General features: G+C 54.7%; 2 protein-coding genes across 8 annotated transcripts in view; one reads left to right on the top strand and one right to left on the bottom strand.

Annotated features, from left to right (window-relative positions):
• ZFYVE27 (zinc finger FYVE-type containing 27) overlaps positions 1-24997 on the top strand; it is a 124019-nt gene that overhangs the window by 9826 nt on the left and 89196 nt on the right. For 5 of the 7 annotated variants that reach the window (XM_059900418.1, XM_059900415.1, XM_059900416.1 and 2 more), the window contains 6 exons: positions 438-550; positions 1287-1432; positions 2700-2771; positions 5080-5224; positions 9513-9559; positions 9894-9975. In XM_059900418.1, coding sequence (XP_059756401.1) covers positions 438-550; positions 1287-1432; positions 2700-2771; positions 5080-5224; positions 9513-9559; positions 9894-9975 — 605 coding nt within the window. Of the gene's footprint in view, positions 1-437; positions 551-1286; positions 1433-2699; positions 2772-5079; positions 5225-9512; positions 9560-9893; positions 9976-11026; positions 12629-24997 lie in introns of those variants that run through there. The other 2 variants (XM_059900421.1, XM_059900419.1) reach the window with 1 other exon arrangement.
• On the bottom strand, positions 18824-23963 carry SFRP5 (secreted frizzled related protein 5). The gene is made up of 3 exons (XM_059899791.1): positions 23441-23963; positions 21407-21484; positions 18824-19823 (listed from the first exon to the last, which is right to left on the bottom strand). Exons 1-3 carry the CDS (start codon positions 23961-23963, stop codon positions 19477-19479), a joined length of 948 nt encoding a protein of 315 aa, XP_059755774.1. The 3' UTR covers positions 18824-19476.

The raw sequence follows: 24997 nt of genomic DNA, 5'->3' as shown, positions 1-24997 counted from the left end.
TCGAACCCACGCCCCCTGCGTTGGAAGCGCGTATTCTCAACTACTGGACCACCAGGGAAGACTTAGTCCTCATTTTACATGTGAAGGAAGTAACACTCAGAGAGCCAAGGGACTTGCATAAGGTCACACAGCAAGAAGTGGCAGAGCGGGATTCAGATCCAAGTCTGTCTTATTCTAGACTTCAGAGTCTAGATCCTGAGGAGAGATGTGTGTTGGACCAGTTTAGGCGGCCCCGCCCGTGTCCGTTGTGACCTGTTGGTGGTTGTAAATCCTTCCTCCTCACTTTACTTTCCACTTGTTTGATTAGCAGATCTTGTCAGCTTATTAACTGTTCCCATAGCTGTTTCTTGCCCAGACCCCCATGTGGGTGTGCCCTAAACCAGTTTCCTTCTGATCTTACGAATTTCTGATCCTGTGGTTCCTCTCTGTCAATCCAGGTTCTATGGGGCTCTTCTGGGCACGGTTTGCATGCTGTATCTGCTGCCGCTGTGCTGGGTCCTTGCCCTTTTAAACAGCACACTCTTTCTGGGAAATGTGGAGTTCTTCCGAGGTAAGCCCCAGACAACCTGACAGAGATGGGACCCGGCTCTGAGGGCTGGTTGGGCTCCCCGGTATCTCTCCGGCTGATCGTCTGTTTTCTGTGCCTTCCACAAGGGGGCAGCACCACACTAGGGTCCTCCCTTGGAGAGTGGTGGGCTCTGCCTCTCAGATGTTCAGTGGGATACAGGGGAGGCTGCTACTAGGGGTCCCTTTCCCTTCCCCAGACAGATGAATCACTGCTCACATGATATGGTGGCTTCTGGGAGATGAGGGAGGGATGTTTACCCCGTGTTGCCATCCGCCTCCCAGGATGCAGCCCCCCAGGAATTGCTGCCTCATCTCTGTGTGATCCCAGAGTACCTGTCTGCCATCTGGCTTCTAAAGCACTGAAACAGTCTGGAGAGGCCTTGAGCCGTAGAAGCCTGGGCCTGTACATATGTTGGGGTGATTGCTATACTTGTTTTCCTCCGTGTGGTTGGAAATTAATTATAGAAGCCATGATTTATCGGGCACTTACTACATTTAATCTCTCTTTAACAATCTCATGGGGTAGGTATTGGTACATCTGTCTTGTTTATGAGGCTTGGGTTAGGTGACTTGTTCAGAGTTAGGAGGGCGACTGTTTCCTGCTGCCGAGAGTGGGTGCTGGAGGAGGCGGCCAGCTGGCTGCAGTAGTGGGTACCCCCAGAGCACTGCTCATTCCATCCTGATTCTGCCTCCCACCCTGTTCTCCTTGCTCTGGGTAGTGGTGTCTGAGTATAGGGCATCTCTGCAGCGGCGGATGAACCCCAAGCAGGAAGAGAGTGCCTTTGAGAGCCCGCCACTGTTGGATGCTGGGGGGAAGGGCGCTCTGCCGGACTGCACACCTGCACCTGCGCCCACGCCCACAGAGGTGAGTGCCCCTAACCACCCGGGCAGAGCCTGCTGCGGGCAAGCTGCCCAGCCTCCCTGTTACCAGCTTGTTCATACCAGATAACTCCTGGGCTGGCCTCTGTAGTTCCTGCGCCTTCCCAGACCCATCTCCTCTGAAGTGCTTAATGGTAATGACTATAGTTAACTAGTAACAAGAGCTACTCTGTGCTTTATTGAGTGTTTACTCTGCTGTTCCAAGTACTTTATAGACATTAACCCCAGGAGGTGTAGGTTATTTCTGAGAATGAGATTATTTTCCTTTGTAGAAGAGAAGGCTGAGGCACAGAGTGGTTGTCCAGGGGCAGTGGGCCCAGGACTCAGATCCATGCCCTGTGGTTCTAGAGCCTGTGCTCTCAACCACAGTGCTCTCCAGCCACTGTACGTCCTTTTGTGGCCTTGGTCCCATCTCCCTGTCCTGCTAGGTTAGAGGCTGCTCTCTTTCCCCTGACTTCTTCCTTTCTGGCAGTTGTGCCATTTCCTCTGAGGCGTGAACCGTTGTTTTTCTTTTCTTCTTTTTTTTTAAAAATTAATTAATTTATTTTCTGGCTGCGTTGGGTCTTCATTGCTGTGCGCGGGCTTTCTCTAGTTGCGGCGAGCAGGGGCCACTCTCCGTAGCCGTGCGCGGGCTTCTCATCGCGGTGGCTTCTCTTTGTTGCAAAGCACAGGCTCCAGGCACGCGGGCTGCAGTAGTTGTGGCATGCAGGCTCAGTAGTTATGGCACACGGGCTCTAGAGTGCAGGCTCAGCAGTTGTGGCACACGGGCTTAGTTGCACCACGGCATGTGGAATCTTCCCGGACCAGGGCTCGAACCCGTGTTCCCTGAATTGGCAGGCGGATTCCTAACCACTGCGCCACCAGGGAAGTCCCTCTTTTTTTTTTTTTAATAATTTTTTTTTTTCTAATTTTTGGCTGCGTTGGGTCTTCGTTGCTGTGCGCAGACTTTCTCTACTTGCGGTGAGCGGGGGCTACTCTTTGTTGCGGTGCGCGGGCTTCTCATTGCGGTGGCTTCTTGTTGCAGAGCACGGGCTCTAGGCGCACAGGCTGAGTAGTTGTGGCTCACAGGCTCTAGAGCGCAGGCTCAGTAGTTGCGACCCTGCATTAGCAGGTGGATTCTTAACCACTACGCCATCAGGGAAGTCCCTTGAACCATTGTTTTGAGAAATCTGGATGCTGGCTCCGGGGAGGTGGCCTCTACCTTGGGGGCAGGGCTACCATCTCTCTGACTGTAATAGAGTCTCTCTCCCCAGGACCTCACGCCAGGCAGTGTGGAGGAGGCTGAGGAGGCCGAGCCTGACGAGGAGTTTAAAGATGCAATCGAGGTGGGTGGCCTTGCCCAGCACCCTCAGCTGACCAGGTCAGAGGTTGGGTGGTCCTGGAGCCATGTGGCTTCTCACATTCCAAGTCTGGGTTTTTAAAGTTCTCTTATGTCCAAGTGAGAAGCTGAAACTTGCTCTGAGCTAAAACTCACTGGTTCAAGGGGTGCCACTGAACCTTCACCCATCCTTTTGCTGACCTAGGCATCTGTCCTGGGTGCCCAGGGCAGGGATGGCTCTGGAAGCCTCTGGAAAACGCCCTGCTGGGGGAGGTGGGTCATTTACTGCCTTGGCTGGAGACTGTGGGCTTGGTGCCTTAGACGTGGGGAAGGCAGATTTGGAGGAGGGCACTGCTGGGGTCTCTGCCTGCTCTTCTGAAGGATGAGGTCCGTAAGATGTCCCTTTGACGGGTGAGGATGGGAGGTTGGAGAAAGCAGTTGCATGGCCAAGTGCTAAGTCAGAGAGAGTTAGACAGTCTTCCTGGTTTTAGGATAGTGGTTCACACTGATAGTTTGCAGAAGTGTTTTATTTGGCATGCAAAGCTTTAAATTAATTTTTTGAGCCAATATTTAAAAATGGAGAGATTGCAGTGGAAACTCTAGATATTCAGTTTTTCTAAAAACTCAGAAGCTCTGGGAGCCCTGAGTCTGTAGCAGTCAATGTAGCTGAGGAGTGACTGTCTCCTTTAGAGAAGTCACATAGTCCTCACCACTTCCTGTCGTCCCTGGTCACGGAGTCCTAGTGGCAGTTGCCATTTTTGTCACGTTTGCACTATGGCGTTTCTTTTTTTTAAAAATATATATTTAAAAAATTTTATTTTATTCTTTTTTTTTTTTTTTTGGCTGTATTGGGTCCTCGCCGCTGCGCGTGGGCCCTCTCCAGCCGAGGCAAGCAGGGGCCATTCCTCACCGCGGTGCACGGACCTCTCACTGCAGTGGCCTCTCCCGTTGCGGAGCATTGGCTCTAGGCGCGCGGCCCCCAGCAGTTGCGGCACGTGGGCTCAGCAGTTGTGGCTCGCGGGCTCTAGGTGCGCAGGCTCAGTAGTTGTGGCACACGGGCTCAGTTGCTCCGCGGCATGTGGGATCCTCCCGGACCAGGGCTTGAACCCATGTCCCCTGCGTTGGCAGGCGGACTCCCAACCACTGTGACACCAGGGAAGCCCTATGGCTTTTCTTTTTTTTTTTTTTTTTTTTTTTATAAATTTATTTATTTATTTATTTTTGGCTGTGTTGGGTCTTCGTTTCTGTGCGAGGGCTTTCTCTAGTTGCGGCAAGCGGGGGCCACTCTTCATCGCGGTGCGCGGGCCTCTCACTGTTGCGGCCTCTCTTGTTGCGGAGCACAGGCTCCAGACGCGCAGGCTCAGTAGTTGTGGCTCACGGGCCTAGCCGCTCCGCGGCATGTGGGATCTTCCCGGACCGGGGCACGAACCCGTGTTCCCTGCATTGGCAGGCGGATTCCTAACCACTGCGCCACCAGGGAAGCCCCTTATGGCTTTTCTTATAGTAGGAAATCACTTCTCTTTATGTCTCTCTGTAAAGTGGGGGATACAAGAAATGGCAGTTTTGTGAGTTTTCACCAGGCCTATGATTTACACCCAGCCCGCTTTACTATTACATTAGCCTCGTCCATGTGGGCATTTACATTTTCAACTGCTGAGATTTCTCTAAGACTTGAAGCGGCTGTGGACTCTGAGTCTTGGTGGTGATGGTAGGGAATATATATAGCAGGGGCTTTCAAGCAGGTTTGTTCATGACCTACAGTAAGGAACACATTTTACATCTTGACCCAGTTCACACTTATGTCTGTGAAATACGAAAAACTTAAATGAAACAAAAGTTTCCTGAAAAACACATTGTAAGGGATATTTTCTTTCCTGTTCAATTCTGTTCTATTAAGATAATGACCAAATTAATTTCACCCAGTTTGAAAAACAGTAATACACAGCTTCCCCCAAGCTTATTTGATGTTGCGGTCCTTTTACAGGGGCCTCTGTTAGCGTCACCCTTTGGGACGTGCTCAGATGAACTCAGCGTAGCACTTCTGTGCTTCCTTTCCTTTGGGGGTCCCCCTCCCTGCAGCTTCCTTCTTGCTATCTTCTCTCTGTTTTCTCTCCTTCTCCCCCGCACCTTGGGAGGCAGGAGACCCAGTTGGTGGTGCTGGTAAGTAGCAGCCTTGGTGAGGTGGGCAGGGGCTGGCAGGATGGGGGGAAGGGTGGCCGAGCCGGTGGTCGCCACGCCTCTCGGGGTCCACCATGCATGCAGATCCCGGAGCCCTGCCACAAGGTGGGCAGAACTGGAAGCAGCTTTTCCCACAGGAGGATGACGAGGGGGCCCCGTGCCCGGCAGAGGATGAGCTGGTCCTGCAGGACAACGGGTTCCTGAGCAAGAACGAGGTGCTGCGCAACAAGGTGTCGAGGCTCACAGAGCGGCTCCGCAAGCGGTACCCGACCAACAACTTCGGTACGGCCCAGGGGAGGGCTGGCTGGGGGGCGCCCCGGCCATGGGGCCAGAGGTGCTGGGTTATGAGGAGGGCAAGGAGTAAAGCTGTGTCCACAGGACCCTGGGGAGGTAGCACATGCACAGAGGGACTGAGAGGGAGGGAACGTGGGTTCCTTCTTGTGTCTCTGTCCTTATTAAATCTTGCGGGAAGATGAGGTATTCAGTTCTAGAAGCGCCACTCCGGGACTGCAGAGAGGTGTGGTCCTGAGGCAGGCAGAGCTGCGGTGGGCAGTGGAGCATAATGGCTGGGAACTGAGTGTGGAGTCTGAGCGCCTGGTGCAAACTCCAGCGCTGCTGGATGTCCTTGAGCAAATTATTTAACTTCCCCGTGCCTCAGTTTCCCCTTTGTAAAAGGTGGATAATACAAGTTCTTACCTCACAGGGTTGTTGTAGGTCTCAAACGAGATAATGCTCATTAAGTGCTGGCACGTTCACAGTAAGTGCTTTGTAAGGGGCGCTGTTAACGTGAAAGGCCCTGGTCCATCCCGCAGGTGCCTAGGAGCCTGTCTGGATCTTTCCAGTCCGATTGGAAGCAAGTTGAAGGAAACAGTGTCTTCCCCTGGGGATGATGGAGCCCTGCTGTTTCTTCTCCCCAGCCAAGCTGGTAGATTGGCTAGTCCTTATTTTACTGGGCATGCAGGTGCACCCAGGAAGGTAGCTTTGGAGAAGGGTGGACTTGACTGTTAGCACAGCTCGGAGACCTGGCTCCGATCAGGAGAGTGGGAGTCGAGCCGAGCCATTTTGATGAAGTTATAGCTGAAGCCTGGAGAGCCGGTGACTTGGGAGTCACCCTGGTCCTGAAACAGAACCTTGCTTCTGCCTGCTGTCCGCTGACAGGAGGAGGATGGGCTGGCTGCTCTGTCAGCTCTGGTGGGAGTGAGTTCTGGGTGCTGTGCCCTGGGAGAAGCCCCTGGGGTTTATCTTGAGGCATTTGACCCCGGGCGCTCAGGGCCTACCTTCCTGCCCCTGCAGCAACCAGGGCACTTGTTTCCTGAGCGTTAGACCTCCTGGACATGCTGTTTCTTTCTGCTCTGTGAATGTCCCCAGTCATTCAAGATCCTTTCCTTTTATTTGTGATGATCGCTGACTGCTGCCGAGCGCTCTGTGTTCAGTGCGCTTTCTTGTACACTGTCTCATTTAGTCCTTAGAAGCAGCCAGGTTCCGGAAGTCCCAAGTGACATTACACAAGACTTAATACTCTTGTTCTGGCAAATTATACTTTTATATCTATGAATTTTAAGTAAAGCCCCTTAGATGTTCCCATTTGGTGGGTGAGTAACCTGAGGTTGAAAAGAGTGATTTGCCCAGAGTCTTCAGCCAGTACATGGTCGAGTTGTGACTCAAATCCAGGTCATCTGATTTGACTCCCATGTTCTTTCTTTTTTAAATTTATTTAATTTATTTATTTTTGGCTGCGTTGGGTCTTCGTTGCTGCACGCGGGCTTTCTCTAGTTGCGGTGAGCGGGGGCTACTCTTCGTTGCAGTGCACGTGCTTCTCATTGCGGTGGCTTCTCTTGTTGCGGAGCAAGGGCTCTAGGCGCATGGGCTTTAGTAGTTGTGGCGCACGGGCTTAGTTGCTCCGCGGCATGTGGGATCTTCCCGGACCAGGGCTCGAACCTGTGTCCCGTGCATTGGCAGGCGGATTCTTAGCCACTGCGCCACCAAGGAAGTCCTCATGTTCTTTCTAACTCATCATCCTCCCTTTGCCCTGGTGTCTGAAGTGCCCTGGTTTTATGCCTATCCTGTTTCTATATTTGGCTTTTGGTTCAGATAATCCCAACCAGGATGGGTGAAGGCTTGTCAGGTTCCCACAAGGATGGCAAAGGCAGAAAATGCTTCTTTTCCTAAGACCCCCTTAGCCCTCCATTCTTCAAGACTGCTTGCTGTCCCTCCCGTGAGATATTCTTAAGCTCTGGGCCGTGAGGGCAAGTGTAGCAGCTCTGTCTTGGGTCTGCCTCCCACAGGCCGGGGTGAGTGAGCTGCTCTGGGGGCCGTTCCGTTCTGGCTGCGAGCGGATGAAGGGGATGCACGGGAGGAATGAGGGCAGGCTGCGCACGCGCTTCTCCGCGAACTCCGAGTGGGGGAGTCCTAGTGGGAAGGGCCCCCTCTATCCTGGAGGCTCCGTGACCATTGCCTTGGCAGGTCTGTGTGGTCTTAGGCTCCTTCCTGCTCTCCCTGCCCCCGTGGCATCCTCACGTGGTGAGTCAGGACCTTGGCTGAAAATAGGGGCAAGAAGAGTTGGTCGGTGTCGGAAGGGATCGGGGTGCCCTCCTCCTCCACGTGCCTGCCTGAGCTGGCGTCGGCACACAGAGCCCTCCCTGGCTCCAGGTCTGTGCGTGGTACGGGGCTGTTTCACTAGACCACGTGGCTGCCTTGGGGCGGTTGGCCCTGGTACTCCATCCATTTGAGAGGGGCCAGAGTGTCAGTCTTTGAGCAGCTCCTTTCCCCTGTCCCATGCCCCTTGCTAAGGAGAGCCAGAGGTGGGCGGCCTTGACCTAATTCGTAGTGTGGGGGACAGAGTCTTGGAGCAGCCTGTTTCCTGGGTTGGCATCACCAGCCAGCGGGGCGCTATGCTCTTCTCTCTTTTCCTCTGCCAGGGTCACGGGCTGACAGACAGCAACAGCAACATCATCTACCTTAAGCCCATTGGTGTCAGATTTCTCCTGCTCTAGCTAGGGTCCCCTCTCCTTGAATGCAGGGCGTGTCCTTTAGCAAGAGCTGCAGGGGATTCTGGGTGGACAGAGAAAGGGACCACGTCGTTTTGGGCCTTTGTGTGAAGGTGAGGCCTGGTGCTGTGTACCTGGCCAGACAGGTGGTCCAAGAGGCCCAGCAGTGCGCCCTGAAGCTGATAATTCCTCTGGTTAGATCACAGGAGGCCTTTGGGCCCCAAGTCTGGAAACCTCCTTCAGTAATCTTGTCCCCTCTCAGGTTTTTCTGGGACCCTAGCCGGCTCTCTTCTGGGCCCACAGCCCTTGGTTGGCCTCTCTGGTCCCCTTTTGTGAGCCACCCTCCTGCCTAGTATGGACCCCTGCCTTTTCTCCCCTGGCTCAGTACCCCCCATCTGCATGGAGATTTCTGTGTTGAATTATAGTCAGTATTCTTGGCGGCAGCCCTTGCAACTTTCCTTGTTCTCATAAGTTTTTGCTTCTGCTTCTGGAGCTCACTGAAGTCATAAGGGCCCAGTGTGGCTTTTCCTCTCCTTCTCCATCCTTTTGATTTTTTTCACTCACCTGCATGTGCCCCCTTCATCAGACTGTGTCCTTGTTGCAGCCCACCTTTTCCTTCTTTAATTTTCCTGGAAGCATGGGTGGGTGGTGAGCACAGCTTCTATTAAGCCCCTTTGCCTTGATGTCACCTCGAAAAGAATGGTCGGGGGAATTCCTTGGTGGTTCAGTGGTTAGGGTTCCGCACTTCCACTGCAGGGGGCACGGGTTTGATCCCTGTTCGGGGAACTAGGATCCTGCATGCTGCGTGGCATGGCCAGAAAAGAAAAAAAGATCGGTCCTCTCTTCCCCATCTTTCATCTCTTCTTACACCTCCCTTGCTTCCTGCCAGCTGTTTTCTAAGCTGCTACTGACTTCTCCGCTTGAAACCGTGTCTGAAACCTTGTTGACTCATTGTGTCTGGTGGTTTAGGCAGGATCTCTTTCCCGGCTGTATGTCACCCCGTCCGCCCACCACTCTTAGGGCCTGCACCTCTTGCCCTGTGCATCTTTTTGGAAGGTGCCTGGTTCTGAGCTTCTCTTCTGGAATCTTCAGATGACAGAAGGCAGGAGTCTGGTGTTTTAGGAGGCATTTCTCTCTTTAGCTGTGGGCAGAGTACTTGTAAGGAGACACTTTGGAAGGGGTTGTGTCAGGCAGGTTTCATTAGAGATCGTTGGAGCCACCTTCTCTGAGGGATGCCTGTTGTCAAGTCCCTGCCAACTTGGTGTGATTTCCAGGGGGTAGATTCTGCTGGATGTTCTTTGATTTGGGCTGGACCTACAGGTGGGGGGTCTCTAAGCCCTAGGTGGGAGCAGGGACAGCAGCTGTGTATAGTCTGGGACATCGATTCTCGGTGGCCATCGGTTTTTCCTTCTTAGTTTGAATCCCTCCTTCTGGCTCTGGATCTGGACTTTGCACTCTGCTCCCAGCCAAGGAGTCTGGGCTGGGCTGGCGCCCTGAGTGTCCCCATTTAGAAGAGTCAGGAGAAGGCGAGAGTTGCAAGGCCTGGGCTGGGTCAAAGCTGAGCTGCTGCCTCTGTTTCTCAGGGAGCTGTACGGGCTGCTCGGCCACCTTCTCAGTGCTGAAGAAGAGGGTAAGTCTTCTCGAGGGTGTGTTTGCTGGGGACTTGGGACGAGATGTAGGGGAGTAGCTCGAGGTCACAGATGAAGTCTGACTGCTTGGGCCACATTGGGCCTGGGGTCTGGTCTGAGGTTTGCTCAGATGAGTGGGTCTCCGCTTGCCCCGTGTGCCCATGGCTTCACCAGCCTTCTCGTGGGATGTCCCATCTGGTCTCAGTCCTGCCCCGCTAGGGCACCTCCCCACTCCCATAGTTGTCCCAGGTTCTCTGGGTGGGGCCAGCTGGTGGAAAGGAGCTCCAGGTGCCCGGGGGCAGGCGATCCAAGACTGACCCTGGCTCTTGTCTGCAGCGGAACTGCAGTAACTGTGGAAACAGCTTCTGCTCTCGGTGCTGCTCCTTCAAGGTACCCAGGTCCTCCATGGGGGCCACAGGTGAGTGGTGCAGGCTGGGGGTCCGGGCAGCGGGAGGGCGCGCCTGCCTCCCACCTCCTCTGGGGGCTGCTGTGTGTGGGCAGGGAGCCAGGGGTCAGCGAGAGGTCCAGGGAACTGGGGATCTCCTCCATCTCCCTTTAACAAAGGAAAAACGAAAACATCTGATGCACGGACAGGAGTATATATATAACGCATCTGAATCGTGAAGCGCAGTAATGAATACCTCTGAGCGCTCACTAAAGCTAGAAAATAGAGCATGAGCGGCACCACCAAGGCTCCCCAGTGCCACGCCTGCCGTCCCCAGGGAGACCACTGTCCTGAATTCCATTCTCTTTCTCATTGCCTTGGTAATGCTTTTAACTAAATAAAAAAAATAATTTCTTTTCCTTCTATAAAAGCTATACCTACTCATTGTAAACAAAACAAAACAAAAAGCCAAAGAAAGGAAAACATTCCTAATCTCTCCCAGAGAGAACTGTTAGGCGTGGACCCTTCCCGGTCATTAATGCCGTCGCACATGGGATAAATACATATGCATGTTCTAGAAAAAAATGGGAGCATGTATTACATACTGCTTTGCACTACGTTACAATGTTAAATTGAGTGTCTTTTTTTCATTCTTCTGGTCATGCTAGTAACATACGCTTATTCTAGAAGATTTGGAAATTACAGAAGAAGAAGGAAGAGAAAAATAATCTTGTAGTCTTACCACCCAGAGATAATAACCACTGTTAAAACATTCTGGAAAATTTTCTTCTGGTATTTTATTTAAAAAACATTTTTAAAGGTATTCTTTTGGTGCTAAAATAATTTCTAATGCATAGAACATCTGGGTGAGGCCTGCTGTTGGTATGGTCACCCCCAAAGCCCCCAGTTCCCATGGAAAGAGAATTCTCTGAGGGCAGGCTAGTGAGCTGGGACAGCGAGCTTGTAGGCTGGGTGATGGGTGGTCTGTGTGGGGCTTCGGGGGGTGGGGAGGCGGTTCTGGTATTTGGGGCCATGAGCCAGAGAGCATGAGGAAGCATCTCACCAAGTTCTTCCTCCTTTTCAGCCCCTGAAGCCCAGAGAGAGACTGTGTTTGTGTGTGCCTCGTGTAACCAGACTTTGAGCAAGTGAGAAGAGGGCCCAGGGTCCAGGCGGGCGCCTGTCCCTGGGGCCAGCAGTAGACCCCGCTCTCCCCACCCTTAGCCCCATGTGGCATGTGCTGGGCAAATGTGGCCTGAATGCTAGGTAGGCTTCCCCTTCCTGCCCTCGCTGACTCCAGCCGGGTTCTGGAGCTGTTCTTTACTCCTGCGGATGGCCAGTAGTGGTTGCTCTCAAACAAGGACTGGAGTGTTTGCCCTGCTCTGCTCTGGGCTGTTAGTGGACTCAGGGCTGGGCAGGGAATATAAGTTAGAGGGCAGCAGTAAGCCAGGCCTGGTCTCGCCTGGGATCAGGGTGTCCCTGCAGGCCTGGGAATTCTAGAAGCCTGGAGGTCAGAGATTGGGAAAAGAGATTCTTCCCCTGCTGGGTATTGGGCCAAGCCCTTGCCCTTTGAGAGCCTGCAGAAGGGCTTGCACGTGTCCCAATTCTGTTCGAATGTCCCTTCAGGCATCAGGACCTCATCCTTTCCCCACCAGAGGGTGTGGTGAGGGCTATCAAGACCAAAAGTACTTCTAGAAACAGGGTTGAAGTTCCCAAATTCCCCCGGAGGAGGACATGTCTGGGAGGGCCTGGCAGAATCCTTCAGTGTTAAGCAGAGCAAAACGGGCACCCCAGCAGCTCAGAGGGCCTCAGCCCCACCTTGCAGGGACCTTGACTTACAGAATCTCAGCCCACATGTTATTCTGGTGTTTTCAGCTCTGCCGGGTAGATGCTGGGCACTCAGATCACTCCTGCTTCCCGTGTTCAGAGCCTTGGGCACCCCTTCTCTGGCCTAGAGCTACGGTTCCCCTCCCTGGCCCCTTGTCCCATGGAGTGTGAGACCAGGAAGCAGAGCAGAGGTCCTGAAGCCCTCAACCTCTGGGGGCCTGAGAAGTGTAGGATCTCGCTGGGCTGGGTCTCAGATTCCAGGGCTGTTCTCCAGCAGGACAGCAGTTATGGGATAAGGCCACTTGGGGTCCCTATCCCCTCTCCAACAATTTCACGTTCACTCTGGGCTCTTAGGGGCACAGTGTCTCTCCCTAAGCCATGAGCAGGCTCGGGCACCCCTTCCTTCCCCAGGAGCTTCCCTGCCTTTTTGAAGTATTTATTTATTTATTGCATGGTTCCCGGGAACATGTGGCACAAGGAATGGGATAAAGAGGATGGGGGCTTCTCCTACCCTAGGATGCTTCCCTGAACTCATGGGCTGCCTGGGACTCAGAACCCTGGGAGGCGGAGACGTTTCTATACCCTAAGCAGGGACACAAGGTGGCAGGCTGGGGAGACAAGGATCATCCTAGGCCAGCTTTCTCTCCAGGCCAACCAGTCTAGGAGCCAGGGGACTTCTCCAGGCCAAGTGGGGGCAAGTCCCTGGGGAACCAGGCAGGCCTTGGTAGACCCCCTTCCTTGGGCTCCCTTGTCCTGTGGAGATATGAGAGTTAAGTGCTTGTGCTTTATTTACACTGGAGAGGAACTAAAAGGATGTCTGTGTATATGGAGAATTGTCAATAAAAAGGCCTCAAGCTTCCTATGTTTTCGTCCTGGTCCTTGCATGCCCCCTCTCCCTGAGGCTGGAGAGCCAGGTCCCCCCCAGCACTGGCTGAGTTTGCAGGCCTGGGCTGTGTCTGCAAGACGGGGCGGAGGGGCTGCGGAGGCTGAAGTTGGGGTATGACCTGGGGTTGGGGGAGGAAAGCTGTGCTTTGCGCAGGAGGGGCTCAGCGAGATGCCTGTTGGATTGACTTGAGGCGGCGTCTTGTGACTGTGACCACATTGTGAGGGCTGGGGGTTGGGCTGGGGACCAGAACTTGGTAAATACTAAGCAATGCAGGCTTTAGAATGGAAAGATTTTAGCTAATCCCTCTGAGAAAGCAGAAAAGGATCAGCCCTGGGGGAGGCTGAGAACCAGCCGGAAACAGGATTGGCTGTGAGATGGGAAGTAGAAGCAGTTCTCTGGGAGCTGGGGTTTGGGGCGTGTTTACTGGGTGCCAGGCGCTGTGATACGTGCTTTACACACATTATTTCATTTAATCCTCAAGACGGCCCTAAGAGGTAGGCACTTTTTCTTCCCATTTTACAGGGGAGGAAATTGAGGCCCAGGGAAGTTGAGCAGTGGCTGCAAAAGGCTTGGCATGGCACTTTGCAGACCACACACAGCTGGACTTGAGCGGTGTCTTCAAGACCTTGGGCCTGAGGCAGTAAAGGCGGGTGGAGAGACTCTGCCTTGGAGTCGAGGTCAGGTTGCAGCCACATCCTCATGACCCCATGCACGTGCAACTCAGACTGCGGTGCCTGAGGGGTCCTCACAGCACACTGAGGCCTCGGTCTGGTAACTTCCCCTAGGACGAGGGAGCCCCAGCAGGGGGCCGCAAGAGACAGGGACGCAGCCAGAACCTTGTCTAGCAGTTTTTACAGAAGAGCATGTTCACTTTAAAAAGTACCAAAGTGGCAAACAAAAGTACCAAAGCGACCTCAGTAGCCTGGTAGTCCAGAGGAACAGTAGAGATGCTGGAGGAGTGGAAAATAGGGCCTTTGAGCAAAAGGGGACAGCAGTGGTAGCACAGGCCCAGGAAGGCGGTTCTTCTCGTGGAGGGCGTGTGTCACAGTAGGTCAGTTGGAGGGATGCTCAGAGATAATCCAGTCCAGCCCCTCACTGTGGGAGCCACACCATACCCATTTGAAGATGCGGGTTCCCCACAGCATGGGAGGATGGAACCAGAAGGGACTTCCCTTAGAGCAGGAGCAGCCTGCACTAGCCAGAGAGCATCCCGGTGACAGTAGAGGCGGGTGCTGCGATGGACCGGCTCCACACTTGGCCCTGTTCTACCATTGGCTGCAGCCACACTGGAGTTGCTGCAGGGGCCTTGCCCCCAAGCCTTTCTGTGCTACTTTCCTCATCTGTAAAGTGGGTAGATAGTGATTTCTATCTCGTGTGGCTGCTGTGAGGATTAAATGAGATAGTCCACTCCAGGTGGGAAGCGAGGTGCCTGGCACATAGTAAATGCTCAATAAACACTAACTCATTTCTCTCATTCTGGCCATCTTTAGGAATATCAAAACAACTCTGCCCTGCATGGCTTAGAACAGCAATTTTTTTTTAAACTAGAGAATAATCATAGATTATTTTCAGGAAAGAATGAAGCCAGAGTATAGTTTGAAAAAGCAGAGTCAATATTTTATGTTGGGAAAATGAAAACAATGTCTAATGGTGAAATACAGACTATAGCACGAGTAGCCTTCAGGACATGGGATTCAGGGTGTGAGAAACATGGTTTTCATCATCTGGAGTCAGTGGCCTCATAGAAGGATAGCCACCTCCTTGTCCCCTTGAGGTGCGTGTGAGGGCCTCAGAGCATGCCAGTGATGGACATCTTCAAAGTGCAGGTGCCACTGGGAAAATGGAGCCGTGGAGGGTTTTACTAGGAGTAGATTGTGCCTTCCCGCTGCCTGGGGTCCACAGCCTGGAGAGGACCAAAGGTGGGATGGCCTGGAAAGCAGATTGTCCATTGTAGAATTGGATGCCTGGTTTAAAAGATGCTTTGCAGTTTGTTCTCAGGGACCCAGTGAGGGGACAGTAGCCAGGTCTGCGACAGCCCTGGGACCTGCTGGGCAGACCTGGATGGATGGCCAGCTCCCACAGCCTGGCTTGGGTTGAGGGTTCTGGCCATCTTTTCATGGGTTGCTAGTGGTGGGGAGCAGCCTCCAGTGAGCCTTGGCAGACCTTGAACTGGCCGTGGTTTGTGGGGTCTTCGGGATTTGAGGTCGTTGGTCACCTGGCTCTCAGAGCTGAAGCCAAATGAAGTGCCATTTTTATCCCTTTGTCTCCATGGAACCTTCGAGGCCCTGGCTCCAGCATCTATCCTGCAGCTGGTGGCTCTAAGATCATAATACCTACGTTTATTGAGCACTTGTACTGGGCAGTATGCTGAGTGTGTCATCTCATTTAAACCTCGTGACAGTCCCCAAAGCTAGGTTCTATTATTAACTCCATTTCACCGATGAGTAAGTGGAGGCCTAGGGAGGTTAAGTAACCTGCCCCAGGTCACACAGCTAGTAAGCCATGGAGCCGCAATGTGAGCTGTGCCACAGGTGCTTGTCGATGCCTCAGAGAAACTGGTCACCATAGCAGTCCTGGCTGTCACCTCCCTTCTGTTCTGCCTTGTGCCCACTAGCTCCAGGAGGTTCTGAGCCATTGAGCTAACAGGAGGGCCTGCCCACCACCAGCCCTAGTGAAGTGGGCTCAGCCTCCAGGGGAACAGAGGCAGCCTTGTGGCAGGAGCTCCCCCAGCTCCCAGCACCGCCCCATCTCCTTGGCTGGGTCTGTTTCAACACCCTAGAGTAGCACATTCCATTCTCTGGCACAGCTTGGGGCTGGAGGTTCTGGATTCCCCTGGCCCCAGCAGAGCCTGCTGTCTGGGCTGGGACACTGGGTCCCAGCCACACACATTCCAGCAGCAACCACCCCCCACGTTGGATTTCCCAAGGAGTGAACTTTAGCCAGGATTACAGCCGACTAAACAGTTGTGGGATGTGAGCTTCCTTTGTGGGACCCGAGAGGCTGGATGCTGATGGGGCTGAGAGAGGAGGAGGGGCGAAGGGGTGGGCTGCCCTGGGATTTGGGAGAAAAGCCGTGGTTCAAGGATGGCTCTTCTGCTGCTCTCAGGGTCCTTGGAGTGAGATCTGAGCAGGGTCCCCAAAAATCTTCCTGTGAGGCAGGGTAGCAGATGCGTGGCTGCTTGTACACAATCCTGCCCACCTGTCCTCGGCTTTGCCCCCTGCAGGCAGTAGTACAGGGGTTAAGAGCATGGGGTCAAATCCTAACCACACCAGTACGTACAGCTCTGTGTCCTTCAACGAGTTCATTAACCTTTCTGAACCTCAGTCTCCTCACCATTAAAATGGGCATAATAATAGTACCTACCTCAGGAGGCTTAAATTAAAATGCCAAAGTGCTTGAATATTTATATATTAATGGGCTTGATATATACTGAATGCTACTATGGTATTATATGTCTTCTCTCTTCTATTGCCCTACATACTACCTGGGGATGTATTTTCTGATGCAAAACCACAAATGTGAATTCTCTCCCTCTTCTGGAAGTAACAATTGTGGCCTTTAGATAAGATGTTCCTGTCTTTTCCTTGCCTTCCTGCCAGTAGCATTTCTTAGTTGATTAACAAATCAATTAGGAATTTAATAAGCACTTATTTTGTGCAGGCACTGTGCTAGGTCAAGGCCTTTGGTTAATAAAAATACTAATTACAATTTAATGAGCATCTTCTAAATGCTGGGCATTGTTTCCAGGTATTTTTCATACATTTCCCTGCTTAACACTCAGCCACCCTGTGAAGTAGACATGATCACTCCATTTTCCAGCTAGGACATGTCCCCAGTGTCACATGGTCATTAAGTCACAGCATTGGAACCCAGAACTGGCCTCTTCTCACCCGATCCTGAGTGTCATGGGTCTACCACAAATCCCTTCTGTTCTCTATCAGAACTCTCATTTTGTACCCAGCTGAAACACTTCCTCTGCTCCCTTGCAACTAGGACTGGCCATGTGACTTAGTTCTGGCTGGTGAGCGAGAAGTGGAAATCTACCAGGTGGGACTTGTTGGGAAATTACTGTTTTCCTGATCAAAAGGGCCAGAGGCAGCTGACGCGCCGCTTTTGCTCTTAGCCCTTTCCCGCCTTGCTCCCTGGAATGTGGCTGAGAAGTTGGGAGAAGGAGGCACCACCCCCTGGCAGAGCAGGAAGGCAGAATGAGCCTGGGACATGGACCTCCCACCTCCAGACCTCCTGAGGGGGGAAGTCCCGCTGTTTCTGGAGGTTTCTGCTCCACGCAGTCGGATGCCATCATTCACTGATGCGCAGCGCAGATGCTCGCTGGGCAACACCCGCCGCCTGTCTCAGGCTGGCCAGGAGACAGTGTTCTGTGACTGAACTGAAGGCAGGGCCTTGCAGGGCCTCCCTGGTCTTTGGTCCCAGGGAAGAGACTGCCGGGGGCTCTGACGGCAGGTGCTGGGGACAGAGCCAAGGTGCAGAGCAGGGCCTGACTCCTTCGTGGCGGTGGGTGAGGAGCGCCTTGCTGGGGCCTCGCAGGGTGGGCTACGGGAGCCCCTCCCCGCCCGCTCCCTCTCATGGGCTGCCAGCACCTGACAGAGGTCAGTATTGTGCTCTGGCCAGAAGCAGCCTGAGTCCTGTGTATTCAGTGAAGAAATAATCCCTGGTCTTGGTTGACCCTAGAAGTGCCCGTAAATATTTGGTCAGGGTAGGAGGCTGGGAGACAAGGGGCGGTTTCAGGGAGCCAGGTGGGCTGGGCAGGCTTTGGGCGAGCGTGGGAGGCAGCGGCTTCCTCAGAGGTGAGGAGAAACAAGCAGGCCTCGGCCGCCCCTGACCTGTGTGGGGCACCTGACTGCCAGGGAGGTGATTTATGGGCAGGCTGTCAGACCACCTGTTAGCCCACACTGGCCCCTTGTTTCTCTGTGGCAGCGTGCTCCTCTGAGAGCTGCGGAAGCAAGCCAGGGTTTTCCTCACCTCAAGAGAACGTGGCTCCATTGTTTTGGAGGATCAGCAGACCTTGACTGGACTCGGCATCCCAGCTGTACCCCAGTTGGTGAGGAAAGCCTCCTGGGGGTGTCCCCAGCCCCCTGCTCTGGGTACGTCTGCCCTGTCCCTCAGCATCTGCTGACGGTCCCCTCAGGACTCTTTCCAGGCAACACCCCTCCCAAATTCTGGACGTGTTACTGACAGCAGCCTGTCGCCTCTGTTTCAAGCCTTCTCCCCTCGCTGCCCCGTCCAGCTCAAGGTAGCAGCCTCCATCTGCACTGAGCTCGCTGAAGAAGCCCCCCTGAGGCATTATAGCTGGTCCCCTCCCTGCATGCAGGACCAGGACCCTTCCAGCCTGAGGTAACCTCAGCCCCTCGCCCTCCTGCCTTAGCTGTTGGCTTATCCGGATGGAGGTTCTCAGCCCTGGCTGCACACTGCCCCAGTGGGCATCTAGAAATGCTGATTTTGGACCACCCTCCAGAGGTTCCGATTTAATTGATTTAGAGTAGAGCCCAGTACTTTGTAAAAGCTCCCTAGATGATTCGAAGGTTTATGTATTAAAATGCAGGTCTGGGGTGGGGCCTGAGCTTCTGTGGTCCTCACCAGCTCTGAGGTGATAATGATGCTCTGGTCCAGGGACCAGCTTGGAGTAGCACCTGTCCACACCGTCATCTCCTACACGTCCAGTGCCCAGGGGTGTTTGAGCTCTAGGGGTAGGAGTGACACATTTAGGACTCTGGCTCTTCGGAGTAGTTCCCTGTGGCCTGGCCTTTTGGGGGCTCCTCAGAGCAGGCACTGCCCATGTCAGGGAGATGCTGCAGGACTGTGGGAGCCTTCTGATGGTGGGAGAAGGCTGGGGAACTTGGCGTCTCTGTCCTTCCTCTGAGACAAAAGGACAGTCATCTCCATTGCTGAGTTAGTCTCGTCGTGAGGATGAGAAGGGTGACCCTCTCTATGTGTTCTCGGGGGATCCTGTGAAAACATGGGAATTGCTCTTTTTAGGCATTCCAAGTATGTCTGTGTGGACAGTCCGTGGGTTACAAAAAGGCCTCTTTCGCGAAGTCCTTTCTGAACACCCCACCGAGGAACCAGCTGATAAAGAAATCACCTGGTTAAAACCAGTTTGTTTTCTTTGATTTAATTAAAAACTTAAAAAAAAATAGAAAACCAAACCCTACCTGCATCAGTCTAGTATTTATGGCCTCGCAGCAGTAGCAGTCATCAGGATAAAAGGGACATGCGGAGGCTGAGGAGTGAGCGTCTGGGAGCGGGGCTGGGCTGGGCTTCTCTCCGGCCCAGCGGGAAGGGAAACAGGCAGAGACTGGGAAGGTGGGGAGGCGTGGCTGGAGGGCACTGTGACCCTTTGCTTTCGGGGGGGCTACAATGAGGACACGTGAAGGGGCCCTGGGGGCCAAGAACTGTCCCTCAAGTAGCTCAGCCTAATACCAAGACTTCCCTCTCCCAGGCGAGGCCCCACCACCACCAACACCAACAGAGGGGAGCTGACACCACCGGCTATTCTGGAAACCACCTCCTCAGGCTGCTTAGAGCTCTGTCTTCTCTCTGCCTACTTTCTCCCAACTGAGAAACCTCTGCTCCTATGGGAGGAAACCTTCAAGGAGCCCAGAACCCCTCGGTCAAGGACAGCTTGGCTCCATGTCCATCCCTTAGTGCCTGGGCTGGTAGCAGCTCTGCATGAACCACCCTCCGGCAGGGGCTGGGTCAGCCTGGGAGTAGGGGGAGGCCAGGTGGGCAGGAGGAGAGAGTGCGCCCCAGGGGCGGAGACAGAAGACAAGGCACAGCTGGCTGGGTGGGGCAGGGAGGAGTGCCCTTCAGTGGGGCTCCGCGGCCCCATAGAAGAAGGGGTAGTAGAGGGAGCAGGGGTAGGAGAACATGAACTTGACCGCGAACTTCATCTCCTTGTTCTTCTTGTCCCAGCGGTAGACGGCCATGAGCAGCAGCTGTCCGTCCACTTTGCGGCCCATGACCAGGAAGCTGCCGGCCAGGCTCTCCAGCTGCGGGCAGGGGCAGCCAGCGCCGTTCTTCATGTGCAGCACCAGCCTCTTGGTGTCCTTGCGCTTCAGGGGGCCCGGCTTGAGCAGCTTCTTCTTTTTCTGGGCTCCAATCAGCTTCCGGTCCGCGTTCTCTATCTTGATCTCTCTGATGCGCATTTTGACCACTGTGTGTCGGGGTGGACAGAGGGATGGCCTGAGAACCGTCACGTTTGCTCAGGACGCTGGTGGCCCCATGCTTGGTGCTCTGCCTGAAGCTCCAGGCCTGGGGCTTGGGGAGATGGAGCTTCTGCGCGTACACGCTAATATTTATGAAGCTCCCATCATGTGCTGGACTTGCACGGGCATTATCATGTTTCATCCTTGAGGTATGGTGGGGAAATGAGGTTTGGAGAGGTGGTGATGTGCCTGAATTCTAGAGCCTGGGTTGAACTGAGGTCTGGCCTGTGCCTTTCCATGACACCAGGTGCAGGGTGGAGAGCTCTCCGTGGCGAGTGGAGCTGGGTGTGGGCTCCCCGGGGAAGGGAAATATTGGGGGTGGAGCTGACCAGTTGGAGGGAGGGTTTGGTGGAGGGGTGGTCCTTGTGACGGAGGAAGGCTGGATTTCATGATCTCTGGGGATGCTTCCAAACGGGATTTCTGGCTGCGTGTGTGTGTGTGTGTGTGTGTGTGTGTGTGTGTGTGTTGCAGGGGGTGGTGTTTGGAGCAGGGGGTGGTGTTTGGAGCAGTGGTGGGTCTAAATGCTAGACAGCCGGCTCTGGGCGGGGTGCCCTTCTCTGTCGCATGTGCTGATTTCCATGGGTAAGCACTCCCACCGTGACCCACTGAGTCACGGAGCGCAGGGTTGGGAAGCGCCGCATACAACCAGCTCTTGCTGAGCGAACCCACCGCTGTAATCTGTGTGCGACTGTGTAGTGTGGGTGGGAGTGTGGAGTGTGGTGCTGTGTGTTTTGTGTGTGAGAGAATGTCTGTGGTGTGTGTAGGAGTGTGAGTGTGTGGGGTAGTGGAGGAGGTGGTTGAAGGCCAGAGAGCCTAATGGAGTTGGTGGCGGTCACTTAGGCCAGCGTCCTCCTTCTGCAGGCCTCTGGGTCCCCATCTCCGGGAGCAGCCAGGGAGAAGCCAGAGAATAACTTTGGCCGCCCAGGGAAGGACAGTGTTATAAAATCTCTTTCCTTCTCCCCCACCCCCTCTTTCTCTCTCGGACACGCACACACCTTGCAGTAGTAGTGTCCTCTTTCCAAACAGACTGATGACATCAAAGACCTGCTGCAGGAAGGATTTCATTGCTTTCTCTTTTTCATAGACAGAGGAGGCTAAGACACAAAAGGGGAGCCGACCTGGCCAAGACCACATGCTGGGCTGCGTGGTCCGCACAGGAGCCAAGTCCTGACTGCCCCAGGAATGGGGAGGCTCCAGGATGAAGCTGTGGGAGGGGTGACCACAGCTCCCCTGGCCAGAGGTGCATCAGGTACTAGGCAGAGGTGCCCAGGGACGAGGGGGCTGCACTTCCATCCTGGAGCCCATCTCTCCCCTCTGCTGCCCCCATCCATCTCTGGGCCAAGCCTGCTTCCCCTAAAGAGAATCCAGCCCTGGAGGCCCCTCTGTAGACAGTGTCAAGGGAGGGCTGTTGGAGCCCTGGCCAGGGATGGACCATGGCCTTGAGGGGCTTTTGAAGTCCCTGGGATGACCTGCAAAAAAGAGGTACATTTCTCTGAGGGGAGGGCAGTGGCCACATGGGCTCTACACTCACCGAAGTCGCTGGAACACATCTGCTCCATGAGGCCATCAGCGCTGTGCTCCATCTCACACTGGGCGCAGATCTTGGTCACTGAAGAGAGAAGCAGGGGTGGGGAGAGGGGATCAGAGTCCATAGAGCCACTTAGGGTTCAGGCTCCCCCACTGACCAGCCACCTCCCCCTGCCAAGCCTCCACTTCCTCATCGGGGAACAGGATGATGATAATGATAATGCTCACTGAGTGGCTGTGAAGTTCAAAAAGTCGTGAAGGGACAAAACTGACCAGGTGGGCACGATTACCCCATGACCCTGGCAGCTGTGACCATGATGTGCACTGTCTTTTTCTAAATTTTGTCTCATTTAGTCCTCAGCCTATGAAGTAGGTATCATTATTCCTCTCTTAAAGAAAAGGAAACCGAGGTCCAGAGTGGCTACCCAAGTCTACAAAGCTAGTGAGAACTGAGCTTAGAACTCAGGATTTGTGACTCCTAGATTAGTGCTAGGGTGCGGATGTTTGCGGGGTCTTTCTAGGAACCCAGGCTCCAGACAGGTGGGTAAATGAGTGACGCCGGCAGGGCAGGGACTGAGGTAAACTGAGGAGCACCCAGTTTAGCATTACCAGAACTTCCGATTTTTCAAGGGAAGCCAAAACTCTTTGTATGAAATATTCTCAGTTTTGTCTGTTGGCCACACAGATACCTCGGGCTGCCTCTGGTCCTACCACACAGCACCTGACCTCGCTCTCTGTCTCTGCCTCCTGGTGGGCGCCCCATCATGGGGGAGAGAGGGGCCCAAAGCGGGTGAGAGTGGGAGGGCAGAGCCAGGTGGGAATCCAAGCCTGGGATTTCCCTGCTTTCCAGGCTGTTAATGTTCGGGCTCCAAGAAAACCAGAATAAAGGAGCCATGCTAGGATCCCTGCTGGGGACTATGCTGTCTCTGCTTGAGCTGGGTCTTTCTCCCCTGCTTCCTGGTCCCATTACTAACCTGAGAATAGGGGGTTTCTCTTCTCTCAACACTCTTTGGTCACAGGACCCCCACCCAGCCGCAACTCTCAGGTCCTGTGTGGGTGTGTAGGACTGGGGACTGCATGGGTGAGGTTAGCTTTGAGGGGTGGGTGGGGTGTGGTGGAGTCCAGTTGTTTCTGGGGGGCCGGGTCAAATGGAAAATGGGGGAGTGGTGCTGCCCCTTGGGAGAGTCCCAGAGCCAGGGGCTCCCTAGATTCTGGGTATTAGCCACCCAGGCAAAGCTGCCCTGCTTGGTGCCACTGTTTATTCTCCTGTCTGGTGCCCAGCCTGGGCTTACTCTGCCTGGAAGGAGTTTGGCAGACAGTGGGGGGAAGAGTGAGGGGGTGCACAGTGAAGGGGAGGCTGAGACCAGAGAGGAATTAGGGGTAATGGAATTGGGGGCGGTGGGTGGGAGGTGGCACTTAGGATCTCATAAATTTTGGGAACCTGGGATTGCTTCCTATTTTACAGATGAGGAAACCAAGGCTCAAAGTTGAGCAACTTGCCCAAGGGCTCCTTGTCAGGGGCCGAGCCTGGCAATCTGCTCACTTTTCTGCACTGAGCCTTACCCAAAGGTCTCCCAACCTGGGGGACTGGGGAAAGAGTGGGAGAATTTAGGGTTCCCAGGTACAGAAAATGGGGACAGGGTGGAAATCATAGCCCAGAGTGTGCTTAGCAATCCTGGGCATTTGTGGGCTGAGAGAGGTGATAAGGCATTTATTGGAGGCCTCAGGATAGGGGGATAGCATTGGGCTCCCCCAGGGATTCCAGAAGCTTGGGAAGGTGGGAGCTGCGAGGGAAGTGGGGGAGGTTTCAGGAACGGAGTTGGAATGGGGGAGAACCAGTGGGAATGTCCACAGCCGCAGGTGGGAAGGCTGGTAGGCTTCGGGGCGACATGCAGGGCTGAGCAAAGACGTGTGTGTGGCACCTCTGGGGGCTTGAAGAGCTGTGCTAAGGGGTTGCTAAGCGGCATCTATCCCGTCGGAGCGCGCGGGGCGCTGGGGGTTGGGGGTAGGGAGGCGGCGGCGGCGGCGGCAGCGCTACCTGGAGGCGCGGTGGCGGGCAAGTGCCCGAACTGCACAGCGATGCAGAGGTCGTTGTCCAGGGGGAACTTGTGGCAGTGCAGCATCTCGGGCCAGGGAAAGCCATAGGCCTCCATGAGCGGCGCACAGCCGGCGCGCACGGCCTCGCACAGCGAGCGGCAAGGGTAGATGGGCCGGTCGAGGCAGACGGGCGCGAAGAGCGAGCAGAGGAAGACCTGCGTGTCCGAGTGGCAGCGCTTGGCGAGCAGCGGCAGCCAGCTGCTCGCCTGCTGCTTCACCTCGGCCAGGCTCTCGTGCTCCAGCAGGTTGGGCAGCCGCATGCGCTTGTAGCCCACGGTGTGGCAGAGCGGCAGGTCGGCGGGGATGTCGAGGCACTGGGGCGGCTTGGAGTACGAGCGCCCGTGCAGCGGCTCGGTCTGCCATCCGTAGTAGTCGTACTCTTCGCCGCGCCCCGGCGCCCCGTGCAGCGCCCCCAGCAGCAGCGCCAGCGCGGCCGCCCGCGCGCCCCCCGCCGCCGCCCGCATGGCTGCACAGGTCCCCGATGCTCCCCTGCCGCTGAGGTCGCCCAAGTGGGTGGCAGCCTCGTCCCGCGCCCGCGCGCACAGAGTGATCCTGGCGCCTCCCACCTTGAAGCTCCAGCCCTGGCCTCGCCGCGCGCCCCAGCCAATCTCCGGCCGCCCGGCCCCCGCCCCAAGGCGGGGAGGCAGGGTGGCGCCCCCCCTGCCCCTCCTGCCCCGGGGCCTGCGCGTCCCGCTCAGCGCCGGCTCGTGCGCCCCTCTCCCGCTCGCCCACTCCCCTGCCACTGACCCAGCCTCGCCTTGCGCCTCTCCCCGGGGCTCCCTCACTTCCCTAGGCTTTTTCCTCGCCCCTCGCCTTCTCCATCCTTCCTCCTTATCTCTCTCCGCCACAGCCTCTCCTGTTCCTTTTCTCACTCACTTCACTTGGTTATCTCTCCGTCTCGGCCCTTACCACTCTGCTCTGTTTTCTCTTCCCTGACACCTCGGTTCTCCCTTCTCTCGGCAGGAGGCTCCTGGCTTCCCACACCCTCCTGGTCCAGGCAGGCAAGTTCTTCACTCCCAGTCCTCACGCATTTATTGAGCTCCTGCTTGGTGCCGGGCAGCGTGCTGACTGCTGGGGAATCAGAGAGGGATATGATCCAGAACCCACCTCTGGGACATCACAGCTTAGTGGGGGCAAAGATAATCATACCTACTATTTAGTGAGCGCTTATTAAGTGCTTCAGACGCTGCACAGCACTTCACAACCTTATCAACCATTTCCAGTGATAGCTAACACTTATTGGGTGCTTCCTATGTGTCAAGTCTGTTCTGAGCATATTGCATAAACTACCTCATTTAATTCTCATAATAATGCTATAAGGTGGGCAGATACTATTACTATCCTCACTTTACAGATAAAGGCACTGAGACAAAAACGTTAAGTAAAAATTGGTGCCAGGACTTGAACCCAGGAAGTCTGATTCCAGAGTCAGAGCCCAGATATGACCAGGAGGTCTGGATTCTGAGTCTGCAGACTTAATGACTATGGTGGCGGGGTG

Source organism: Balaenoptera ricei, chromosome 16 (assembly GCF_028023285.1).
Source record: "Balaenoptera ricei isolate mBalRic1 chromosome 16, mBalRic1.hap2, whole genome shotgun sequence".
Classification (NCBI taxonomy): domain Eukaryota; kingdom Metazoa; phylum Chordata; class Mammalia; order Artiodactyla; family Balaenopteridae; genus Balaenoptera; species Balaenoptera ricei.
This window is presented reverse-complemented; position numbering and strand designations above follow the sequence as displayed.

Bases quoted from the DNA above. Each gene is read 5' to 3' on its own strand.
- SFRP5 (XM_059899791.1), bottom strand. From the start codon at position 23,963: ATGCGGGCGGCGGCGGGGGGCGCGCGGGCGGCCGCGCTGGCGCTGCTG. The intron at 21,485-23,440 runs GTAGCGCTGCCG...TTCTCTCTTCAG, and splicing joins GCCCGCCACCGCGCCTCCAG to TGACCAAGATCTGCGCCCAG. The intron at 19,824-21,406 runs GTGAGTGTAGAG...CCCGACACACAG, and splicing joins GATGTGTTCCAGCGACTTCG to TGGTCAAAATGCGCATCAGA.